This window comes from Myotis brandtii, unplaced genomic scaffold (genome assembly GCF_000412655.1).
Source record: "Myotis brandtii unplaced genomic scaffold, ASM41265v1 scaffold105, whole genome shotgun sequence".
NCBI classification, from domain to species: domain Eukaryota; kingdom Metazoa; phylum Chordata; class Mammalia; order Chiroptera; family Vespertilionidae; genus Myotis; species Myotis brandtii.
The window spans coordinates 1,553,307-1,573,481 of NW_005353538.1; the positions used below are offsets into that span (position 1 = coordinate 1,553,307).

Consider the following 20,175-nt stretch of genomic DNA (forward strand, 5'->3'; position numbering starts at 1 on the left):
AGCGGGGCGGGGGGCGGGACGGTGAGCCTGGGAGGGGCCGTTTGGGACTCGGTGAAACCGGTGTGTGGCTCGCAGATATGACGTCCGTCGTGATCCCGGCACTGCCGCAATTTCTTTGGGTTTCTGCTTTCTATTTTTCCTACCGGTCTTATGCCTTTTTGAAGCTGTTTCTGCTACTCCTCACTAATTATTATTAGCTATGAAGCAACAACAGTAATAACAACGGAAAAATTTGAGCTCGGATTGGTTGTCAAGGCAGTGTGCTAAAATATGCTATCTAAATTAAAAAAATCATTTTTCAATCCCAGCCCTGGCCGGTGTGACCCGATTGATTGGAGTGCCCTCCCATACACCCAAGGGTCTAGGCTCGCAGTGATGGCGAACCTATGACACGCGTGTCAGAGGTGACACGCAAACTCATTTTTTTGGTTGATTTTTCTTTGTTAAATGGCATTTAAATATATAAAATAAATATCAAAAATATAAGTCTTTATTTTACTATGGTTGCAAATATCAAAGAATTTCTATATGTGACACGGCACCAGAGTTAGGGTTTTTCAAAATGCTGACACGCCGAGCTCAAAAGGTTCGCCATCACTAGAGTCTAGGGTTTGATTCCTGGTCGGGGCACATAACCAGGTTTGGTTCCATCCCTGGTAGGACGTGTAAGGGAGGCAACTCATATACGTCTCTATTTCTCTTTCTCTCTCTTTCTACTTCTCTCTCTCTCCCTCTCCCTTTCTCTCTCCCTCTAACATAAAACAAATAAAAACATATACTCAGGTGAGAATTAAAGCATTTTTTTAAAAAAATATTTTTATTGATTTCAGAGAGGAAGGGAGAGGGAGAGAGAAATAGAAACATCAATGATGAGAATCATTGATCGCCTGCCTCCTGCAGGCCCCCTACTGGGGACCGAGCTGCAACCCAGGCATGTGCCCTTGACCAGAATTGAACCCCGGGACTCTTCAGTCTGCAGGCTGACGCTCTGTCCACTGAGTCAAACCGGCTAGGGCAGGATTAAAACGTTTCTTAAAGTTATTTTTCAATTTCAGTTGACATACATTATATTAGTTTCAGGTGTACAGCATAGTTCACTTTGGAAAAACTTTAGCAGTTCCTTAAGAAGTCAAACATAGAATTACCATGTGATGCAGTAATTCCACTTCTGGGTATATGCCCAAAAGAATTGAAAGCAGGGACTCAAACAGATACTTGTACACCACTGTTCATAGTAACATTATTCATAATAGCCAAAAGGTGGAAACAACCCAAATGTCCATTGGCAGGTGAGTGGATAAACAGAATGTGGTCTATACATACAACTGACTATTTTTCAGCCTTAAAATGCCTGAAATTCTGTTACATGCTACAACATAGATGGACCTTGAAAACGTTAGTGAAAGATACCAGACAAAAAATAACAAATATTGTATGCTTCCATTTACATGTGGTGCCTAGAAAAGACAAATCATAGAGACAGAAAGATAGAGCAGAGAGTACCAGGGTTGGGGGGAGCGGGAGGAAATGGGAGCTATTGTTTAATGGGGTATGGAGTTTAGGATAATGAAAAAGTTCTGGAAATGTATAGTGGCAAAGGTTGCACAACATTGTGAATGTACTTAATGCCACTGAATAGTATATTTAAAAATGGTTAAAATGGTAAATTCTATGTTATATATATTTTAACACACATGCACACACACACACACACACACACACACACGTAGTACTATGCAATCTTGGAGTGCCTATCTATCTCTAGCATTATTCTGGTGCCTAAAGATACAGTACTGAAAACACACAAGTCCCTTTCTTTGTGGAGTTCACAATATGGTAAGAGTAGAATGGTAACATAGCACTTAAAATAGTCAAGGGGATATAAAGTACAGCATAGGGAATATAGTCAATAATCCTATATAGTAAAGAGGTAATATGGAAATTGACTGTCATGCCCTCACACAAGATGGCCACCCCCATGTGGTCACAAGATGGCCGCCACAAGATGGCCGGCAGGGGAGGGCAGTTGGGGGCAACCAGGCCGGCAGGGGAGGGCAGTTGGAGGCGATCAGGCCTGCGGGGGATGGCAGTTAGGGGCAACCAGGCTGGCAGGGGAGGGCAGTTGGGGGCAACCAGACTGGCAGGGGAGGGCAGTTGGGGGTGATCGGTCTGGCAAGGGAGCAGTTAGGCGTCAATCAGGCTGGCAGGAGAGTGGTTAGGGGGTGATCAGGCTGGCAGGCAGAAGCAGTTAGGAGCAATCAGGCAGGCAGGCAGGCGAGAGGTTGGGAGCCAGCAGTCCTGGATTGTGAGAGGGATGTCCGACTGCCCCTGTGGGATCGGGCCTAAACCGGCAGTCAGACATCCCTCGAGGGGTCCCAGATTGGAGAGGGTGCAGGCTGGGCTGAGGGGCCCCCCCCCCCCAGTGCATAAATTTCATGCACTGGGCCTCTAGTATTATAATAACTATATATGGCCAGATGGATACTAGAATTACCGGGGAGATCACTTTGTAAATTATATATTTGTCTAACTAGTGTGCTGTATACTTGAAAGTAATCCTATATAATAAAGAGGTAATATGCAAATTAACCCTCACGCCCTCACAAGATGGCTGCCTACGACCAGGTCAGCAGTGAGGTTAGTGAGGGACGACCAAACAACTGAACAGCAGGCTGCGTGGGGTGACCAGGCCAGCAGGGGGCTGTGAGGGGCGACCAGGCCAGCAGAGGGGCCAGTTGGGGGCAACCAGGCCAGCAGGGAGGGCAGTTAGGAGCAACCAGGCAGGCAGGCAGGTGAGCAATTAGGAGCCAGTGGTCCAGGATGGCGGCGCCCAATCCTGGGCCTGAACCATCAGTCAGACATCCCCTGAGGGGTCCCGGATTGGAGAGGGTGCAGACCCCCCTCCATGCACGAATTTCGTGCACCGGGCCTCTAGTATAAAATAATATTGAATGTCAACAGTAATTGAAAAATAAAATCAATGAGCACAAGATGGATTATTTAAAAAGTAGTTCTGGAATAACTGGGAAGCTATGTGGCTTAAAAGTTAGCCAATGTGTTAGGCCTTTACACTAAAATTAATTAAAGATGGATTAAAGATTTAAGTGCATAATACAAAACCATAAAAATGTGAAAGGAATTCATTGGAGAATTGCTTTTTGCCTTTTTAAGTAATAGGTCCTTAATATTCCATTCTTATCTTTCAGTTTGGTCTTTTGAAGTGTTCTACTTTTTAAAAATAATCTTTATTTACAGTTGATGTACAATATTATATTACTTTCTGATGTACAGCTGTGTGATTTGATATGTATATAACTTACAAAGTGATCACCCTGATAAATCTAGTACCCACCAGATACCATATATAATCCTATCTAATAAAGAGGGAATATGCTAATTGACTCTCATGCCCTCACAAGATGGTGGCACCCACAGCCACAAGATGGCGGTGCCCAGTCCCCTCAGCCCCGCCTCATTCAGCCGGAGTCCCCCAGTCCCGTCAGCCCCGCAGGGGAAGGCAGTTGGGGACGATCATGCTGGCAGGAGAGCAGTTAGGTGTCAATTATGCCGGCAGGGGAGCGGTTAGGGAGCTATCAGGGTGGCAGGCAGAGTGGTTAGGAGCCAGCAGTCCTGGATTGTGAGAGGGATGTCCAACTGCCGATTATCCCCAGAGGGGTCCCAGATTGGAGAGGGTTCAGGCTGGGCTGAGGGACACTCCTCCCCCCCCACCCCCGTGCACAAATTTCATGCACCAGGCCTCTAGTTATTACAATATTATTGGCTATATTCCCTATACTGTACTTTGCATCCCTCTGACTATTCTGTAACTACCAATTTGTACTTCTTAAACTTTTTTTTGTTTGTTAATCCTTACCCAAGGATATTTTTTCCATTGATTCCCAGAGAGAGTGGAAGGGAAGGGGGAGAGACAGATAACAGAAACATCAAGTCAGAGAGACACATCAATTAGTTGCCTCCTGCACATGCCCTGACTGGGCCCAGGAATTGAGCCTGCAACCAAGATTCATGCCCTTGATCAGAATTGAACGTGAGACCCTTAAGTCTGCGGGCGGACACTCTAACCATTAAGCAAACTGGCTAGGGCAATCCCTTCATTTTCCCACCCCCTCCCATCTGACAACCATTAAAATGTTCTCTGTATTTATGATCTATTTCAGGTCAGCTTGTTTGTTTATTTTGTTTTTTTAGATTCTACAAATAAGTGAAATTATCTGGCATTTGTCTTTCTGTCTGATTTATTTCACTCAGTACAATACTCTCTAGATCCATTAATGTTGCAGATAGCAAGATTTTTATTCTTTTTTCTGGCCGAATCATATTCCATTGTATATATGCTCCACTTCTTTATCCATTCATCTATTGATGGCACTTAGGTTGCTTCCTTGTCTTGGCTATTGTAAACAATGCTGCAACGAACATAGGAATGTAGGCATACATCTTTTCAATTTAGTGTTTTGGGTGGAATTGCTGAGTCCTTCTTTGTCTTTAGTTATAGGCTTTGTTTTAAGGTTTATTTTGTGGTATAAGTATTGCTACCCCAGCTTTTTTCAGTTTGTTTGTTTCCACTTTCATGAAATATCTTTTTCCATACCTTTACTTTCAGTCTGTTTGTGTCTTTTGATCTGAAGTGAGTCTCCCTTGGACAGCATATGCAAGGGTCTTGTTTTGGTATCCATATGTCTTTTAATTGGATCATTTAATCCATTTGCATTTAAAGTAATTGTTGATACATATATAGTTATTGCTACTTTATTATTCATATTTTGATCTTTTTTGTCTTCTTCTTAAAAAATATCCTTCAACATTTCATGTAATACTGGTTTGGTGGTGATGAACTTCCTTTAGCTTTTCTTGTCTGTGAAGCTCTTTATCTGACCTTCAATTCTAAATGATAGCTTTGCTGGGTAGAATAATCTTGGTTGTAGGTCCTTGCTTTTCATCGTTTTGAATATTTCTTGTCACTCCCTTCTGACCTGCAAATTTCTGTTGAGAAATAAGCTGACAGTCTTATGGGAGCTCCCTTGTAAGTAACTAACTGCTTTTCTCTTGCTGCTTTTAAGAGTTTTTCTTTGTCTTTAATCTTTTTTTTTAAACAATTTAAATTAAAAAAAATATATTTTATTGATTTTTTACAGAGAGGAAGGGAGAGGGATAGAGAGTTAGAAACATTGATGAGAGAGAAACATTGATCAGCTGCCTCCTGCACACTCCCTTACTGGGGATGTGCCTGCAACCAAGGTACATGCCCTTGACCAGAATCAAAGCTGGGACCCTTCAGTCCGCAGGCCGATGCTCTATCCACTGAGCCAAACCAGTTAGGGCTCTTTGTCTTTAATCTTTTGCATTTTAATTATGATGTGTCTTGGTGTGGGCCTCTTTGGGTTCATCTTGTTTGGGACTCTGCACTTTCTGGACTTGTGAGTCTTTTTCTTTCACCAGGTTAGGAAAGTTTTTCATCATTATTTTTTCAAATAGGTTTTCAATTTCTTACCTGCACTCCCATGATGCCAATGTTGGTACTCTTGAAGTTATCCTAGATGTTCCTTACACTGTCCTCATTTTTTGGCTTTTTTTTTCTTTTTGTAGTTCTGATTGGGTGTTTTCTGCTACTTATCTTCCAAATCACTGATTTGATCCTCTTCTCCACATACTCTACTGTTGATTCCCTGTAATGTATTCTTCATTTCAATTCATGTATTTTTCATTTCTGACTGGTTATTTTTTATGTTTTCTAGTTCTGTTTTTATGTTTCTCATCTCTTTGTTGAAGTTCTAAGTTCCTCTACTCTTCCCCTAATTTCATTGAGTATCCTTATAACCAGTGTTTTGAACTTTGCATCTGGTAGATTGCTTGTCTCCATTTTGTTCAGTTTTTTTCCTGGAGTTTTGCTCTGTTCTTTCATTTGGGACATGTTTCTTTGTCTCCACCTTTTGGCAGCCTCCCTGTGTTTGTTTCTATGTATTATGTAGAGCTGCTACATCTCCTGGGCTTGGTAGAGTGGCCTTGTGTAGTAGGTGTTCTAGAGGGTCCAGTGGCACATCCTCCCTGGTCACCTGAGCTGGGTGCTCCAGGTGCACCCTGTGTGGGCTGTGTGCATCCTCCTGTGGTAGTTGAGCCTTAATTGCTGTTGGTATGTTAATGGGAGGGATTTGCCCCTAGGCCTGTGGTCAGCAGACTGCGGCTCGGCTCGCGAGCCACATGCAGCTTTTTGGCCCCTTGAGTGTGGCTCTTCCTAAGCCTTAGGAGTACCCTAATTAAGTTAGTAACAATGTACCTACATATATAGTTTAAGTTTAAAAAATTTGGCTCTCAAAAGAAATTTCAATCGTTGTACTGTTGATATTTGGCTCTGTTGGCTAATGAATTTGCCGATCACTGCCCTAGGCTGATCGGCTGTGAGAACTGGCTGGCTGTGTGGACTGGCCACTAGGAGGACTGGCCAGGACCACTGTGGAGGATCTGCTATGCAAGGGCCAACCCCATGGTGCAGGGCTCAGGTACCCGCCAAGTCCACGTCTGAGTGTGTTGCTTGTGGAGGTGTTGATTGGTGCTTCAGCGTGCTCTGAGGCTGTCCATCAAGTGCGCTATCTCTGGAGTCACACAGCAAGTGCATGCCAAAGTCAGCCATGACTTGTACCCTCCTGGGGCCTCCTGGCATGAGCCACAAAGCCATCAGCAGATGGCTGCTATTTATGCTGGGCTTGGAGGTGCCCAGGAGAAGCCAAGCCGTGAACCAAGGCCTGCTGTTGCTAGTACGGGGCCTGGGGCTACTTAGCAAGAGGTACAGGTCACACTGAGCCAGATGCTGTTTATATGGAAAAGCCACTGAAACGGGCCTGGGTGGGTCTGAAAGTTGGGTGGGGTTTCAGGGAATCACCAGGGCAGGGAGAACAGAGTAGCCAGGTTGAGGGCGTCTCAGATATGGTGCCTGCCAGCCTGCTCTGTTGGGGGAGGGCTCAGCAAAGGAACAATGGCCTGGGCCAGCACTTCTGTCTGGGAAAAAGCTGCCCCTCCAGCCCTGGCCCTGGTGCCAGACACTTCAGTCCTCCCCATGTGTCCCTGGGGCCTTTCCGGCTGCTGCCCCACTGCCGGAATTCTGAGCAAGTGAGTCTGTGTAAGTCGGTGCATGGGCCCTTCAGCAGCACTCCGTCTCATTCAGCCACAATCCTTGCTAGTTTTTACAGGCAGAAGTTATGGGAAGTTCTCTTCCTGGCACTGGAACTCTGGGCTGGGGGGCCTGGTGTGGGGCCGAGACCCCTCACTCCTCAAGGCGGAGCTCTGTAGCCGATATATCCCTCCCCATTTTTAACCACCACACGTGGGTGTGGGACCAGCCTGTTCTACCTCTCTGCCTCTCCTACCAGACTCTATGTGTCTTCTTCGTTATATCCTAAGTTATATTACTTCTGTTCAGCTAGACTTTAGGTGGTTCTGAATGATGGTTGTTCTGTAGTTTTGTTATAATTATGATGTGGTTATAATTTTGATGTGAAACAGTAATTTTAAAGTCTTACCCAAACCTTGTAAACTGTGATGGAGATTTCAGTTAGTTTCAATCTCTTGCTCATACAATGCATGGTGCAATGACTAATGTTGTAAAAATGTCTTTTAAAAAAATAAGTGTATTGAGGTATAATTTGCTATATAATGCACTCATTTTAAGTGACCTCACCTGTTCTTAGTAATTTTTATCAAATTTATCCACTTAAGAATATCTGGATTAAAAAAATTAGTTGGTTCAGAAAACCAAATAATGCCTGGGCCCTGTTTTCCTGATTGAAACTTCTGATTGATTGATTGATTGGTTGGTTGAAAAGCTAATATAGATCAGTGGTTCTTAACTAAGAGTGATTTTGTCCCTAAGGGGACACTTGCAATATCTGGAGATAATTTTGGTTGTCAAATGGGGATACTGCTAACCTCTGGTGACTAGAGGCCAGGGAGGCTGCTAAAAACCCTACAAAGCACAGGACAGTACTCTCACCATAAGAATTACCTAGACCAAATGTTTTTGTCTTTTTAAATCATTATGGTTGAAAGTATTACATATGTCTCCCTCTCCCCCCATCTACCCTCTCCAGATCCCCACCCCCTCGCTGCCCACCCCAGGCCCTCACCACCCCACTGTCTGCATCCATGGGTTATGCATTTATGTATACAAGTAGACCAAAATGTTAATAGTGTGATGTTGAGAAACATTTATATAGAAATCCTATATAATAAAGAGGTAATATGCAAATTGACCATCACACCCTTGCACAAGATGGCCACCCCCATGTGGTCAAAGATGGCTGCCCCATGTGGTCACAAGATGGCCACCACAAGATGGCCAGCAGGGGAGGGCAGTTGTGGGCGATCAGGCCAGCAGGGGAGGGCAGTTAGGGGTGATCAGGCCAGGAGGGGAGGGCAGTTAGGGGTGATCAGGCCTGCAGGGGAGGGCAGTTGGGGGCAATCGGGCCAGCAGGGGAGCAGTTAGGTGTCGATCAGGCTGGCAGGGGAGTGGTTAGGGGGTGATCAGGCTGGCAGGCAGAAGCAGTTAGGGGCAATCAGGCAGGCAGGCAGGCGAGAGGTTGGGAGCCAGCAGTCCCAGTTTGTGAGAGGGATGTCCGACTGCCCCTGTGGGATCGGGCCTAAACTGGCAGTTGGACATCCCCTGCGGGGTCCCAGATTGGAAAGGGTGCAGGCTGGGCTGAGAGACACCCCCCCCAACCCAGTGCATGAATTTCATGCACTGGGCCTCTAGTAAGATTAATATTCAGCATTCCTCTTCTGAAAGGATTTAAAGATATACACAGCTTTCATATTTTTTTAGGTCAAGAAAATTTGCACTAGCCCCTGTGTTTTTAGAAATGGGCCTCCACAATCAGGCTGCACCCCACCCCTGGTCTTCATAGCTGCTTGGGGAAAGGAGACAGACTTGGCACAGTGGGAGGGCAGGGAATGCGAAGGCACTGCCTTGGAAATGGTGTAGGACACAGCTCCTCGGAGTCCTGAGCTCAGTTTCTCCTCAGTTGGTTTCCTTGAAGGTGGCTGTATTGGTCATCTTCCCGATCCTTGAGGGGCTAAAAGGACAGCATAGTCATAAGCGCAATTCCCCTATCCTTCATGAATTAGTAAGATGCAGATGTATTGAGTGCTTTTTATGTGCAAGGCTTTGAAGTGGGTGCTTTGTGATCCTGGGGGCACAAAGAGGACGAGCAGATGGAGGCTTTTCCTCTCGGTGTGTTCTTTGGTTTTGCTCACTAGATCCTGAGCTCAGCCTCTCTCAATCCTTCTCCTTATTTCATCCTTTCCACCCAGAGGGATAACTATTCGATCATCTGGCATGTCCTAAGCAGTTTCTTATCTATCTAGTATCTTCCAAATAACTTGCCCCCACCCCCATTTCAAAATGTTAAACCACCACTAATTGTAGCAATGTTTGTCATTCCTTATTCCCTTACCTGGTAGAGCTGGTCATTGGACAACAGGGTCTGCTTGTCTGAAGCTGCACAAAAGATAAACAAAACACACACACACACACACACACACACACACACACACAGTAGAGAGGATGATAAATTGGGTTATAGTCACACAATGGAATACTAAATAGCAATAAGAATTAGTGAAATACACCTACATACAAGAATATGAGTGGATGCCCGGCTGGTGTTGCTCAGTGGTTGAGCATCAACCTATGAACCAGAAGGTCATGGTTCGATTCTTGGTCAGGGTACATGCCCAGGTTGTGGGCTCCATCCCCATGAAGGGTGTGCAGGAGGCAGCCAATCAATGATTCTCTCTCATCATTAATGTTTCTCTCTCTCTCTCCCTCTCCCTTCCTCTCTGAAGTCAATAAAAACATATATATATATATATATGAATATGAGTGGATATCACAAGCACATTATTGAGTAAAAGAAGTCACACACAGTAGTACTTACTGTATGAGTCCATTTACATAAGGCACAAGAACAGACAAAATTAATCAATGTTCTAAGTCTGCATAGTGCTCACTTTTGGGGATAGGGAGAGTCTGCAAGTGACCACAAGGGGGACTTCTAAGATGTTGGTGATGTTCTTTCTTAAACTGGGTGCTGGATTCATGGGTGTGCTTACTTTATTAAATCGTATTGAGCTGTTTGCTTGTGATTCATGCCCTTTTCTGTATGTAGGTTTTACTTTAATAAAGAGTTTTCTAAGAACCACAGAGGATGACTCAGGGGAGTTGGATTGAGACAGGTAAATATGCTGTGAAAACACTAGCGTCCCTTCTGGCCACAGAGAGAGCCTCACCAGCAGGTGCCAACAACGTAGGCTCTTCTCTTGGGGCTATTTTGGTTGGAAGAAAGCTGAGGGCCCCAGGTGGTCTCATATTTCATCTAAAAACATTCTTTTACCTCTTGATTGGCGAACTCCATCCTGCCCAGCAATGAAGTACACCCCAACAGCAAGGAAGAAAATGCTGAAGATCTCGGCGAAGACAAAGCCAGACACAGTGGATGCATTCAGCTCAATGCAGTTCTGACACACTGTGAGGAAAGGAGAGATGAGTCTGCTTCAGGGTGTGAAAGTTGTTTTTCTGGATCTTTCTCTCCTGTCTACCAACAATATGCCTTTGTCTAGCTAAGGCACCACACTGCTCCCTCTGTGGGCTGTATGGCAAGGGAATGGCCCGGGAAGATCCTTGGACTAAGAATGCAATGCTTCTTGATGTTCCTCTCTCTTCCCAAAGTCCTGGAGAAGCCCATGTAGTCTTATTGCAGGGAACTCTGTGAAACAGGAGAAAGACCAGATCCCCTTCTCTGTGCTCAGTTACCTTCTACATCTTACTGCTGCTCACTGTGTCATCTCTTGTCTCCCCTACCCACCCTAACTTAGTTTATACAAATTGCTAACTGCTCCAATCCAGGGGGCCCACACAAAGGTAAGCCAGTCTTTGGGGACTGGCTGTGTTTTACCAAGAAGATGGTGGAGCCCTCGCTGGTTTGGCTCAGTGGATAGAGTGTTGACCTGCAGACTGAAGCATCCCAGGTTCAATTCTGGTCAAGGGCACAGGCCTGGGTTGAGAGCTTGGTCCCTAGTAGGGGGTGTGCAGGAGGTAGTAGATCAATGATTTTCTCTCATCATTGATGTTTCTATCTCTCTCTCCCGCTCCCTTCCTCTCTAAAATCAATAAAAATATATTTTAAAAAAAGAAGCTGGGGGAACTGTCTTGTTATTTTCAAAGAGAGGCAAGCTGAGATGAAGAGAACTGGATGTTTAGCATCCATTTTATCACTCTTCAGTATCTACTTTTCACTCATTCCGTACAGAAAATCACCAACAGCAAGTACAGCTTAATTTCACAGCAAGCAAACCAAAGGGGGTCACATACTTCTGTAATACACGTGGAGTGATTGCGAATTGTTCGCTGATCCTTGACACCAATATGTCCCTTGAGGGTCCTTCAAACTACTTCCCAGGTTCCATGTTTTTCCATTTGTAGTAACTATTTCCTTCCCATCTTTAAACCACTTGATATCTTTGCCTTCCAAGTTACAAGTCAGAAGTACTGAACCATCTTCTTGATTGTCATCCACTGTTATCAAATGGTTTCCTGAAAAGGGAAAAGCTGTGGTCTGTTAAAGATCTTGCCTTGCGGGAAGGCCAGGGAGGGTTGGGGGGCAGGAGGGAGGGGGGTAAGAGATCAACCAAAGGACTTGTATGCATGCATATAAGCATAACTAATGGACATAAGACACGGGGGGGTAGGGGAGGCCAGGCCCTTCCTCTCTGAAGTCAATAAAAACATATATATATATATATATGAATATGAGTGGATATCGCAAGCACATTATTGAGTAAAAGAAGTCACACACAGTAGTACTTACTGTATGAGTCCATTTACATAAGGCACAAGAACAGACAAAATTAATCAATGTTCTAAGTCTGCATAGTGCTCACTTTTGGGGATAGGGAGAGTCTGCAAGTGACCACAAGGGGGACTTCTAAGATGTTGGTGATGTTCTTTCTTAAACTGGGTGCTGGATTCATGGGTGTGCTTACTTTATTAAATCGTATTGAGCTGTTTGCTTGTGATTCATGCCCTTTTCTGTATGTAGGTTTTACTTTAATAAAGAGTTTTCTAAGAACCACAGAGGATGACTCAGGGGAGTTGGATTGAGACAGGTAAATATGCTGTGAAAACACTAGCGTCCCTTCTGGCCACAGAGAGAGCCTCACCAGCAGGTGCCAACAACGTAGGCTCTTCTCTTGGGGCTATTTTGGTTGGAAGAAAGCTGAGGGCCCCAGGTGGTCTCATATTTCATCTAAAAACATTCTTTTACCTCTTGATTGGCGAACTCCATCCTGCCCAGCAATGAAGTACACCCCAACAGCAAGGAAGAAAATGCTGAAGATCTCGGCGAAGACAAAGCCAGACACAGTGGATGCATTCAGCTCAATGCAGTTCTGACACACTGTGAGGAAAGGAGAGATGAGTCTGCTTCAGGGTGTGAAAGTTGTTTTTCTGGATCTTTCTCTCCTGTCTACCAACAATATGCCTTTGTCTAGCTAAGGCACCACACTGCTCCCTCTGTGGGCTGTATGGCAAGGGAATGGCCCGGGAAGATCCTTGGACTAAGAATGCAATGCTTCTTGATGTTCCTCTCTCTTCCCAAAGTCCTGGAGAAGCCCATGTAGTCTTATTGCAGGGAACTCTGTGAAACAGGAGAAAGACCAGATCCCCTTCTCTGTGCTCAGTTACCTTCTACATCTTACTGCTGCTCACTGTGTCATCTCTTGTCTCCCCTACCCACCCTAACTTAGTTTATACAAATTGCTAACTGCTCCAATCCAGGGGGCCCACACAAAGGTAAGCCAGTCTTTGGGGACTGGCTGTGTTTTACCAAGAAGATGGTGGAGCCCTCGCTGGTTTGGCTCAGTGGATAGAGTGTTGACCTGCAGACTGAAGCATCCCAGGTTCAATTCTGGTCAAGGGCACAGGCCTGGGTTGAGAGCTTGGTCCCTAGTAGGGGGTGTGCAGGAGGTAGTAGATCAATGATTTTCTCTCATCATTGATGTTTCTATCTCTCTCTCCCGCTCCCTTCCTCTCTAAAATCAATAAAAATATATTTTAAAAAAAGAAGCTGGGGGAACTGTCTTGTTATTTTCAAAGAGAGGCAAGCTGAGATGAAGAGAACTGGATGTTTAGCATCCATTTTATCACTCTTCAGTATCTACTTTTCACTCATTCCGTACAGAAAATCACCAACAGCAAGTACAGCTTAATTTCACAGCAAGCAAACCAAAGGGGGTCACATACTTCTGTAATACACGTGGAGTGATTGCGAATTGTTCGCTGATCCTTGACACCAATATGTCCCTTGAGGGTCCTTCAAACTACTTCCCAGGTTCCATGTTTTTCCATTTGTAGTAACTATTTCCTTCCCATCTTTAAACCACTTGATATCTTTGCCTTCCAAGTTACAAGTCAGAAGTACTGAACCATCTTCTTGATTGTCATCCACTGTTATCAAATGGTTTCCTGAAAAGGGAAAAGCTGTGGTCTGTTAAAGATCTTGCCTTGCGGGAAGGCCAGGGAGGGTTGGGGGGCAGGAGGGAGGGGGGGAAGAGTTCAACCAAAGGACTTGTATGCATGCATATAAGCATAACTAATGGACATAAGACACTGGGGGGTAGGGGAGGCCAGGGGATTGTCAAGGGCGGGGGGAAAAAAAAGGACACATATGTAATACCCTTTGTAATACTTTAAGCAATAATAAAAAAAAAGATCTTGCCTCTGACATTCTTTCTACCCCAGGGTAACAGAAGAAGACCGCGTTATCGCAGTCTTCTCAAACATCAATTTGTACATGAAGCACAGGGGGATCTAGTTAGGACTTCAGGTTCTAAGTGAGTAGTTCTGGGGAGGGGCTGAGATTCTACAGTTCTCCCAGATGATGTCTATGCGGTTGGTTCATGGGTAACATTTTGAGTAGCGCCTACCTCCTCCAAGAATCAGACAATTAATTGCTGGTCATGACTGGCCACTGATTTGGTTGACAATGAAGAAGTTTGTTACTTATCACTATCTCATCTAGAACTACTGTTTTAGGAAGGCATATTTCCATGAATTTCCTCAGAGTTTCAGCAGAGAAAGAAGCCATTTCCTTACCTTGTTTCGACTGGGCAATTGTACCTGTAGGGACAGAAGAGAGACAGAGGGTCAGCTGGGCATGGAGTTATTCAGATGCCCTGTGGTGTCATTTAGGTGGCCATTGCGGCCAAAATGAAGAGAGAAGCTAATCCACAGGAGTAACATATCTGTACCGATGTCCCTGGATTGTTAACCCGAGCCACCAAACTGAGTCCAGGGTGTGTGTAATGAAGAATTTATCGGGTCACTGTCATGAATTCCTGGGGAGAGTTTCTAAACGCTTGGAATTTAAGGAGTGCCTTTGTTATTCTGGTGTGCCCTTGGGCAATAGGTGAGTTTACCACTATATGAATGAGATGATTCAGGAAAGGGTTGGTCAAGACCAACGAGGTGATTTGAGAATTGGAACTTTGAGCTCTAGGAGGGAGATTGAGTTTAGTCCCTGGCCAATTATTCAATTATTCATGCCTACGTAATGAAACCCCAAGAAAAACTCAGTGGAGCTTTCTGGTTGAACACATCAATGTGCCAGGAAGGGGATGCCTCCTGATTTCCCGGGAGAGGCACGGAGGCTCTGTGCTCAGAACCTCCCGGATCCCATCCTGTGTGTCTCTTCATGTAGCTGGTCCTGATTTCATTTTTTAGAATAAAACTGTAATAGTAAGTATAGTGTTTTTCTGAGTTCTATGAACTGTTACAGCAAATTGATAAACCTGAGGGGGTGGTGGGAACCCAGTTTGCCAGAAGTGTGGGTGTCCTGGAGATCCCTGAACTTGTGCTTGGCATTTAAAGTGAGGGAAGTCTTTCCCTAGCCAGCTTGGCTCAGTGGATAGCGTGTCAGCCTGCAGACCAAAGGGTCCTGGGTTCGATTCTGGTCAAGGGCACGTATGTTGGTTACAGGCTACTGCCCAGCCCAGGCTCAGGGCCCGTGCAGGAGGCAACCAATTATATGTTTCTCTCACATCATTGTTTCTGTTTTTCCCTCTCTCTTCCACTCTGTCTAAAAATCAATGAAAAAATATCCTCGGATGGGGATTAACAACAACAAAACAAACAAACAAAAAATAAAGTGAGGGCAGTCTTGTTGGTGACTGCTCTTAACTCCTGGGGTTTGATGCTCACTCTTAGCATCAGAGTTGTATTGCAGCATATGGAAGGGTGTCGTCTGCACAGGCTGGAACGCTGTCCCTTTAGCAGCTGAGGTCCTGGCAAGGCGTGAGTGTGCGCGAGCTAAAGCCTTTCAGAGCTGAGTGACTGCTAAAACCTTTAGTTTTGATGACTTATTTCTTGTAGAAACCCTGGATGTCCTATGGGAGTTAGCTGTTCAAGATCCCAAATCTGTCTCAAAACCTAGAGTAGTAGAGTTGTATGGTAGAACTACTACGGAGAACTAGCACTGGAGTTCAATCCAATTGGATTCAATACAAACATTTACTGGGCACTATTATGTTCCTGTCATGATTAAGCAGTGAGAAAGAAAAGGGTGGGGATATGAAGAACTAGATGCTGCTTCCAAAGAGTTTACAATGAAGGGGGGAAAATAAGCACATATGTAATTAATGTAATAAAACATAAATTATCATTTAGTATTTATAAGAATACACGTGAAAGGGGATAGAATCTATTGATTTTGCCCAACGGTGAGTGACAGGAAAGCTTAACAGAGAGGAATTCACGAGACAGAGAAAGGCATTCTGGAAAGAAAGGATAGCTAAGCAAAGATACAGACCTGGAAAGGACAAGAGAGGTAGTATGGCTAGAAGGAAATAATGGGGCATGACTAGAAGTGTGATGGCCTGGGTGTCATGGCTCAGTTCATAGGAGTGTCAACCTAGGAACCAGGAGGTCACAGTTCGATTCCCGGTGAGGGCACATGCCCGGGTTGTGGGCTCCATCCCCAGTAGGAGATGTGTAGGAGGCAGCCCATCAATGATTCTCTCCCATCATTGATGTTTCTATCCCTCGCTTCCTTTCCCTTCCTCTCTGAAATCAATAAAAATATAATTAAAAAAGAAGAAATAAAAGAAAAAAGTATGATGGAAGTAGTTGAAAGGAGTCAACTGTCTTAGGATGTTACACTAGGCTGAACTCTTCGTGACTGGTTCCCAGCACAGTGCCTGGAACATAACAAGAGCTTTATATTTGTTGAATAGATGCATAGGTGAATAAATGAGAACAAATTTAAAAATCAAGACAAACAGTTAGCAAGATTTCTCACTAGTTCTTCTCCCCAACCGCCTGCTCACTATGGGAGGGACGAAGAGGCCCCTTATTTTAACTCAGGTTCCATAGGAAAGAGGGTCTAACTGACTGCTAGCATCTTTTAATTTTGCTTATCTGAATCCTGCTTCCTTTTGGGACATGAGAGCTCATGTAGTCAAGTTTCCTGGGTTGAGTGCTGAGAGAATGAGCCCTACGGGAGCAAGAATTGTCCGAGTTCACGCAGCGTATTGGGGGCTGGGCGCAGGCTTCTGTTGCTCAGCCTGGTGCTCCTTCTGCCTCACACGGGCTCTACGCATTGCCCTTCCACCTGTGTCATCCTTCTCCACGTCCCTCAGAAATAATTACACACTCTCACTGTCCCCTTCATGACCCACTCAATCACCAGCAGGTGGCATTGCCTCCCTCAGTTTGTTGAGAACATAAATGCTGCCATGGCCCTTCCTCCTGCAGCTTTCTTCTGCAAGCCCACCTGTGGCGGAAGCCATCTGCACTTCCTCCCTTCTAGTCTAGAGGGTGAGGTTGCCTTTCCCTCTGTGCCATTGACCCCACTCTTGACTCCATCCTTTCAACATCATCTCCAGGACCTCTATTCACTATCTTCTCCTTCAGCCTAGAAACGTGCTTAAATTTCTTTCACACTCAAAAAATTTATTCTTAGACTCTGTTTCCCCCCTTTTACCACTCAAACTATCCTTTCTTTTCTTCCAAACTTCTTTGAAGAATAGTCTATGGCCAGTGGTCGGCAAACTGCGGCTCTCGAGCCACATGCGGCTCTTTGGCCCTTTGAGTGTGGCTCTTCCTAAGCCTTAGGAGTACCCTAATTAAGTTAATAACAATGTACCTACATATGTAGTTTAAGTTTAAAAAATTTGGCTCTCAAAAGAAATTTCAATCGTTGTACTGTTGATATTTGGCTCTGTTGACTAATGAGTTTGCCGACCACTGGTCTACGCTTTCTTATCTTTATTATATGCCCTACCCCTTCAACTCATTTCCATTTGACTTCTACTCACACTACCCCAAGGAAATGGTTCTAAATTATCCATGACCTTTATTTTGCCAAATCCCACAAACTTAAACTTATAAATATATTCTTATATTAGTGAATCACTCTTTAAAATTTCATACTGTCAGTGACTTTCTCCTTTGGAAACTTTCTACTTCTTCGGTTTCCAGAGTATTGGAATCATCTGATTATTCCAGCTCTTTGAGCATTCCCTTATCTCTTTCCAGAGATATTTTTTCTCTAACTTCCCCTTAAAGGTTGGTATCCTCACAGTTCTATCCTCAGCCCCCTCGTCCTCACATCTAACGTAGTACCTGTGTGATCCCAACAACTTTCACGGTGTTAGCTTTCCCATTGTGTGGAGAACCATCTCCAGTCCATAATGTAGGCATTGGCTCAGTCCACCCACTTCCCAGTGGATATTTACAACTGAATATTCATACAGGCATCTTTTATTGTACCTAACATTCAATCTGGAAACACTGAAACTTATTCATATAATTAGTTTATGAGTTCTTTAGGCAGAATGAATTTTTTTTTTTCAGAGAAGAAGTCCCTGTAGGGGAGGGAGGCAGAGAAAGAGAAGAAGGAGATTGATCAGTTGCCTCTGGCATGAGACCCAACTGGGGACTGAACTCCACAACCTAGGTATGTGCCCTGACTAGGAATTGAATCCACCACCTTTTGGTGTATGGGATGATGCTCTAAGCAACTGAGCCACGCCAGCCAGGGCAGGGCAGAAGGTTTTCATTTATCTTTATATCTTCCTGGTCTCTTACATAATAGGACCTCCCCCTTCCTGGTTGACCAGTTGATGGACTGACCAACTGAGTGGGTGCTTTACAGGTTTACTCCTCACCCAGCGCTGATTTAAAAACACATACCTTTTCTTTTCAGGTTCCTGGCCTGTGCCCTTTTCGGCTACATTCAAACCTAAGATGGTGACATCCGGGTTTTCTCTCTAGACAGCTAAGTCCTCTGATTTGATCCTTCAGGAGATGAGGACCCACCCCTCTCATGGGACACTGCTTCCTCTAACAGAGAATAGTAAGAGGCTTTATTTTTACTCTGCTTTCTCTGAACTCCAAGGTGATAGCCGAGGGAGGCTCAAGGTCATGGATCCCAATATTCTTGTCCCATGGTGGTGGCCTTGAGTCTCTCTCCAGGCTGCCAGGCCCCCTAAGCCGCCCTTACCTTGAAGAAGAGAGATTGCCAGGATGAGGCCGGCCAGACGCTTCCCCTGCTCCATGTCGGTCTCTGTCCTTCTCCCGCAGAAGCACCGAGCAACCGCTAGCAGCCAGCCAGCCTGCGCAGTACTCGCCTGGCTCCACCCAGTACCCTTCAGGCTGGGGCCCCTCTGAGAAGGCAGGAACCCAGAGCCTCCGCCCTCAGCTTCAAGTGTGGTCAGCTGGGGCTCGGCAGGCTGCAGGTGCAGTTGTCCTTGCTCTTCGGTTAAGGAGTGAAGGGTGGGAGGGGGCGTGGAGGGAGAGAGAGCTGGATTCCCATTGCAGAGACTCGGGCTTGCACAGAGAACAAACAGCCTTGGATGCTGGGTAGTCAATAGCCTGGGCCTGTTTCTTCACGAGGGAAATAAACATTGCTGACACCATTTGTTGCCGGTATCTTAGTCAGTTGTTGCTTGTTGCTAGTTGTTGCTGGAACTAACAAATAAAGGTGGGAACTTTTGGGTGCTCAGGGCTGGAGCTCTGACAAGAGAGCCACTTCACTCCGGGTCCTCATACAGGAATGTTTTACTGTCCTTTTGAGATGAGATCATCAAAGAGGTATCTGCTTGGAAGGAAATAGATAGGACAATTCCAACAAGACAGCCAAGCATTGCCAAGGACAGGGACTGAGCTGAGTTTCTGAGATCTCAGGCCCTCTCTCTCCCAGCCAGTCAGTCAGCGAGTCAATAAAAATGGATGGAACTCTCATCATGTGCCAGGCACAAGCCAGGTGTTGGAAACACAGAAACAAGTGAGATATACATGATCTCTGCCCTCAGGTAAATTATAGTTTAACTACGACAGTGTGGTTTCAGAACCCCACAGGCCACGGGGCAGGGGTGGGAGTGGGGAGGGGAGTACATTTGTCTCTTGGGAAGGCTCAACTCTGCCTACAAGTCAGTCATATTGTTATTAATAACTATTTCTCACTGAACACATATGATGTGTCTAGTATCATGCAAACATCGTGTTCGAATCCTTATCACTAATGAAGAATACATCAGAGCGCATCCACAGCAGATTAGAGGAAATAGAGGATTGAGTCAATGATTTGGAAGACAAGGTGGCAGAGCCCTGCTGAGATGTCTTAGTTGGTTGAGCATCATCCCATGTATCAAGAGGTCCCTGGTTTGATTCAGGGCACATGTCCAAGTTGATGGTTTGATCCCTAGTAGGGAGCGTGCAGGAGGAAGCCAGTTCATGTTTCTCTCTCATCGATGCTTCTGTCTCTTTCCTGCTCCCTTCCTCTCTCTAAAAAAAAAAAATAAATAAATAAAAATTTACTAAAATAAAAAAGGCAGTGGAAAACACCCAATCAGAACAGCAAAAAGAAGAAAAAAAAAGGAAATAGTTTAAAGGACCTCTGGGACAACATAAAGTGTAACAACATTCACATCATAGGGGTAGCAGAAGAAGGAGAGAATGAGCAAGGGATTAAAAATCTATTTAAGAAATAATGATGGCCTAGCCTGTTTGCTCAGTGGTTAGAACATTGGCGCTCACACTGAAGGTCACGGGTTCAATTCTGGTCAAGGCCACATACCTTGTTTGCAGGCCTGATCCCCGGCCTTAGTTGG

The 20,175-nt window shown here is 44.9% G+C and overlaps 1 protein-coding gene across 1 annotated transcript; it reads right to left on the minus strand.

Moving 5' to 3' along the window:
• Positions 1–8,706: 8,706 nt before the first annotated feature.
• On the minus strand, positions 8,707–18,730 carry CD3G (CD3g molecule, gamma (CD3-TCR complex)). Its single transcript, XM_005856792.2, has 6 exons — positions 18,567–18,730; positions 14,162–14,185; positions 13,310–13,531; positions 12,333–12,464; positions 9,465–9,508; positions 8,707–9,083 (listed from the first exon to the last, which is right to left on the minus strand). The coding sequence occupies exons 1-6, from the start codon at positions 18,619–18,621 to the stop codon at positions 9,018–9,020; spliced, it is 543 nt and encodes a 180-aa protein (XP_005856854.1). The 5' UTR covers positions 18,622–18,730; the 3' UTR covers positions 8,707–9,017.
• Between the last annotated feature and the right edge of the window lie 1,445 nt (positions 18,731–20,175).

Bases quoted from the DNA above. Each gene is read 5' to 3' on its own strand.
- CD3G (XM_005856792.2), bottom strand. From the start codon at position 18,621: ATGGAGCAGGGGAAGCGTCTGGCCGGCCTCATCCTGGCAATCTCTCTT. The intron at 9,509-12,332 runs GTAAAAGAATGT...TCTTTTGTGCAG, and splicing joins TGGAGTTCGCCAATCAAGAG to CTTCAGACAAGCAGACCCTG. The intron at 9,084-9,464 runs GTAAGGGAATAA...CTGTCCTTTTAG, and splicing joins CCAATGACCAGCTCTACCAG to CCCCTCAAGGATCGGGAAGA.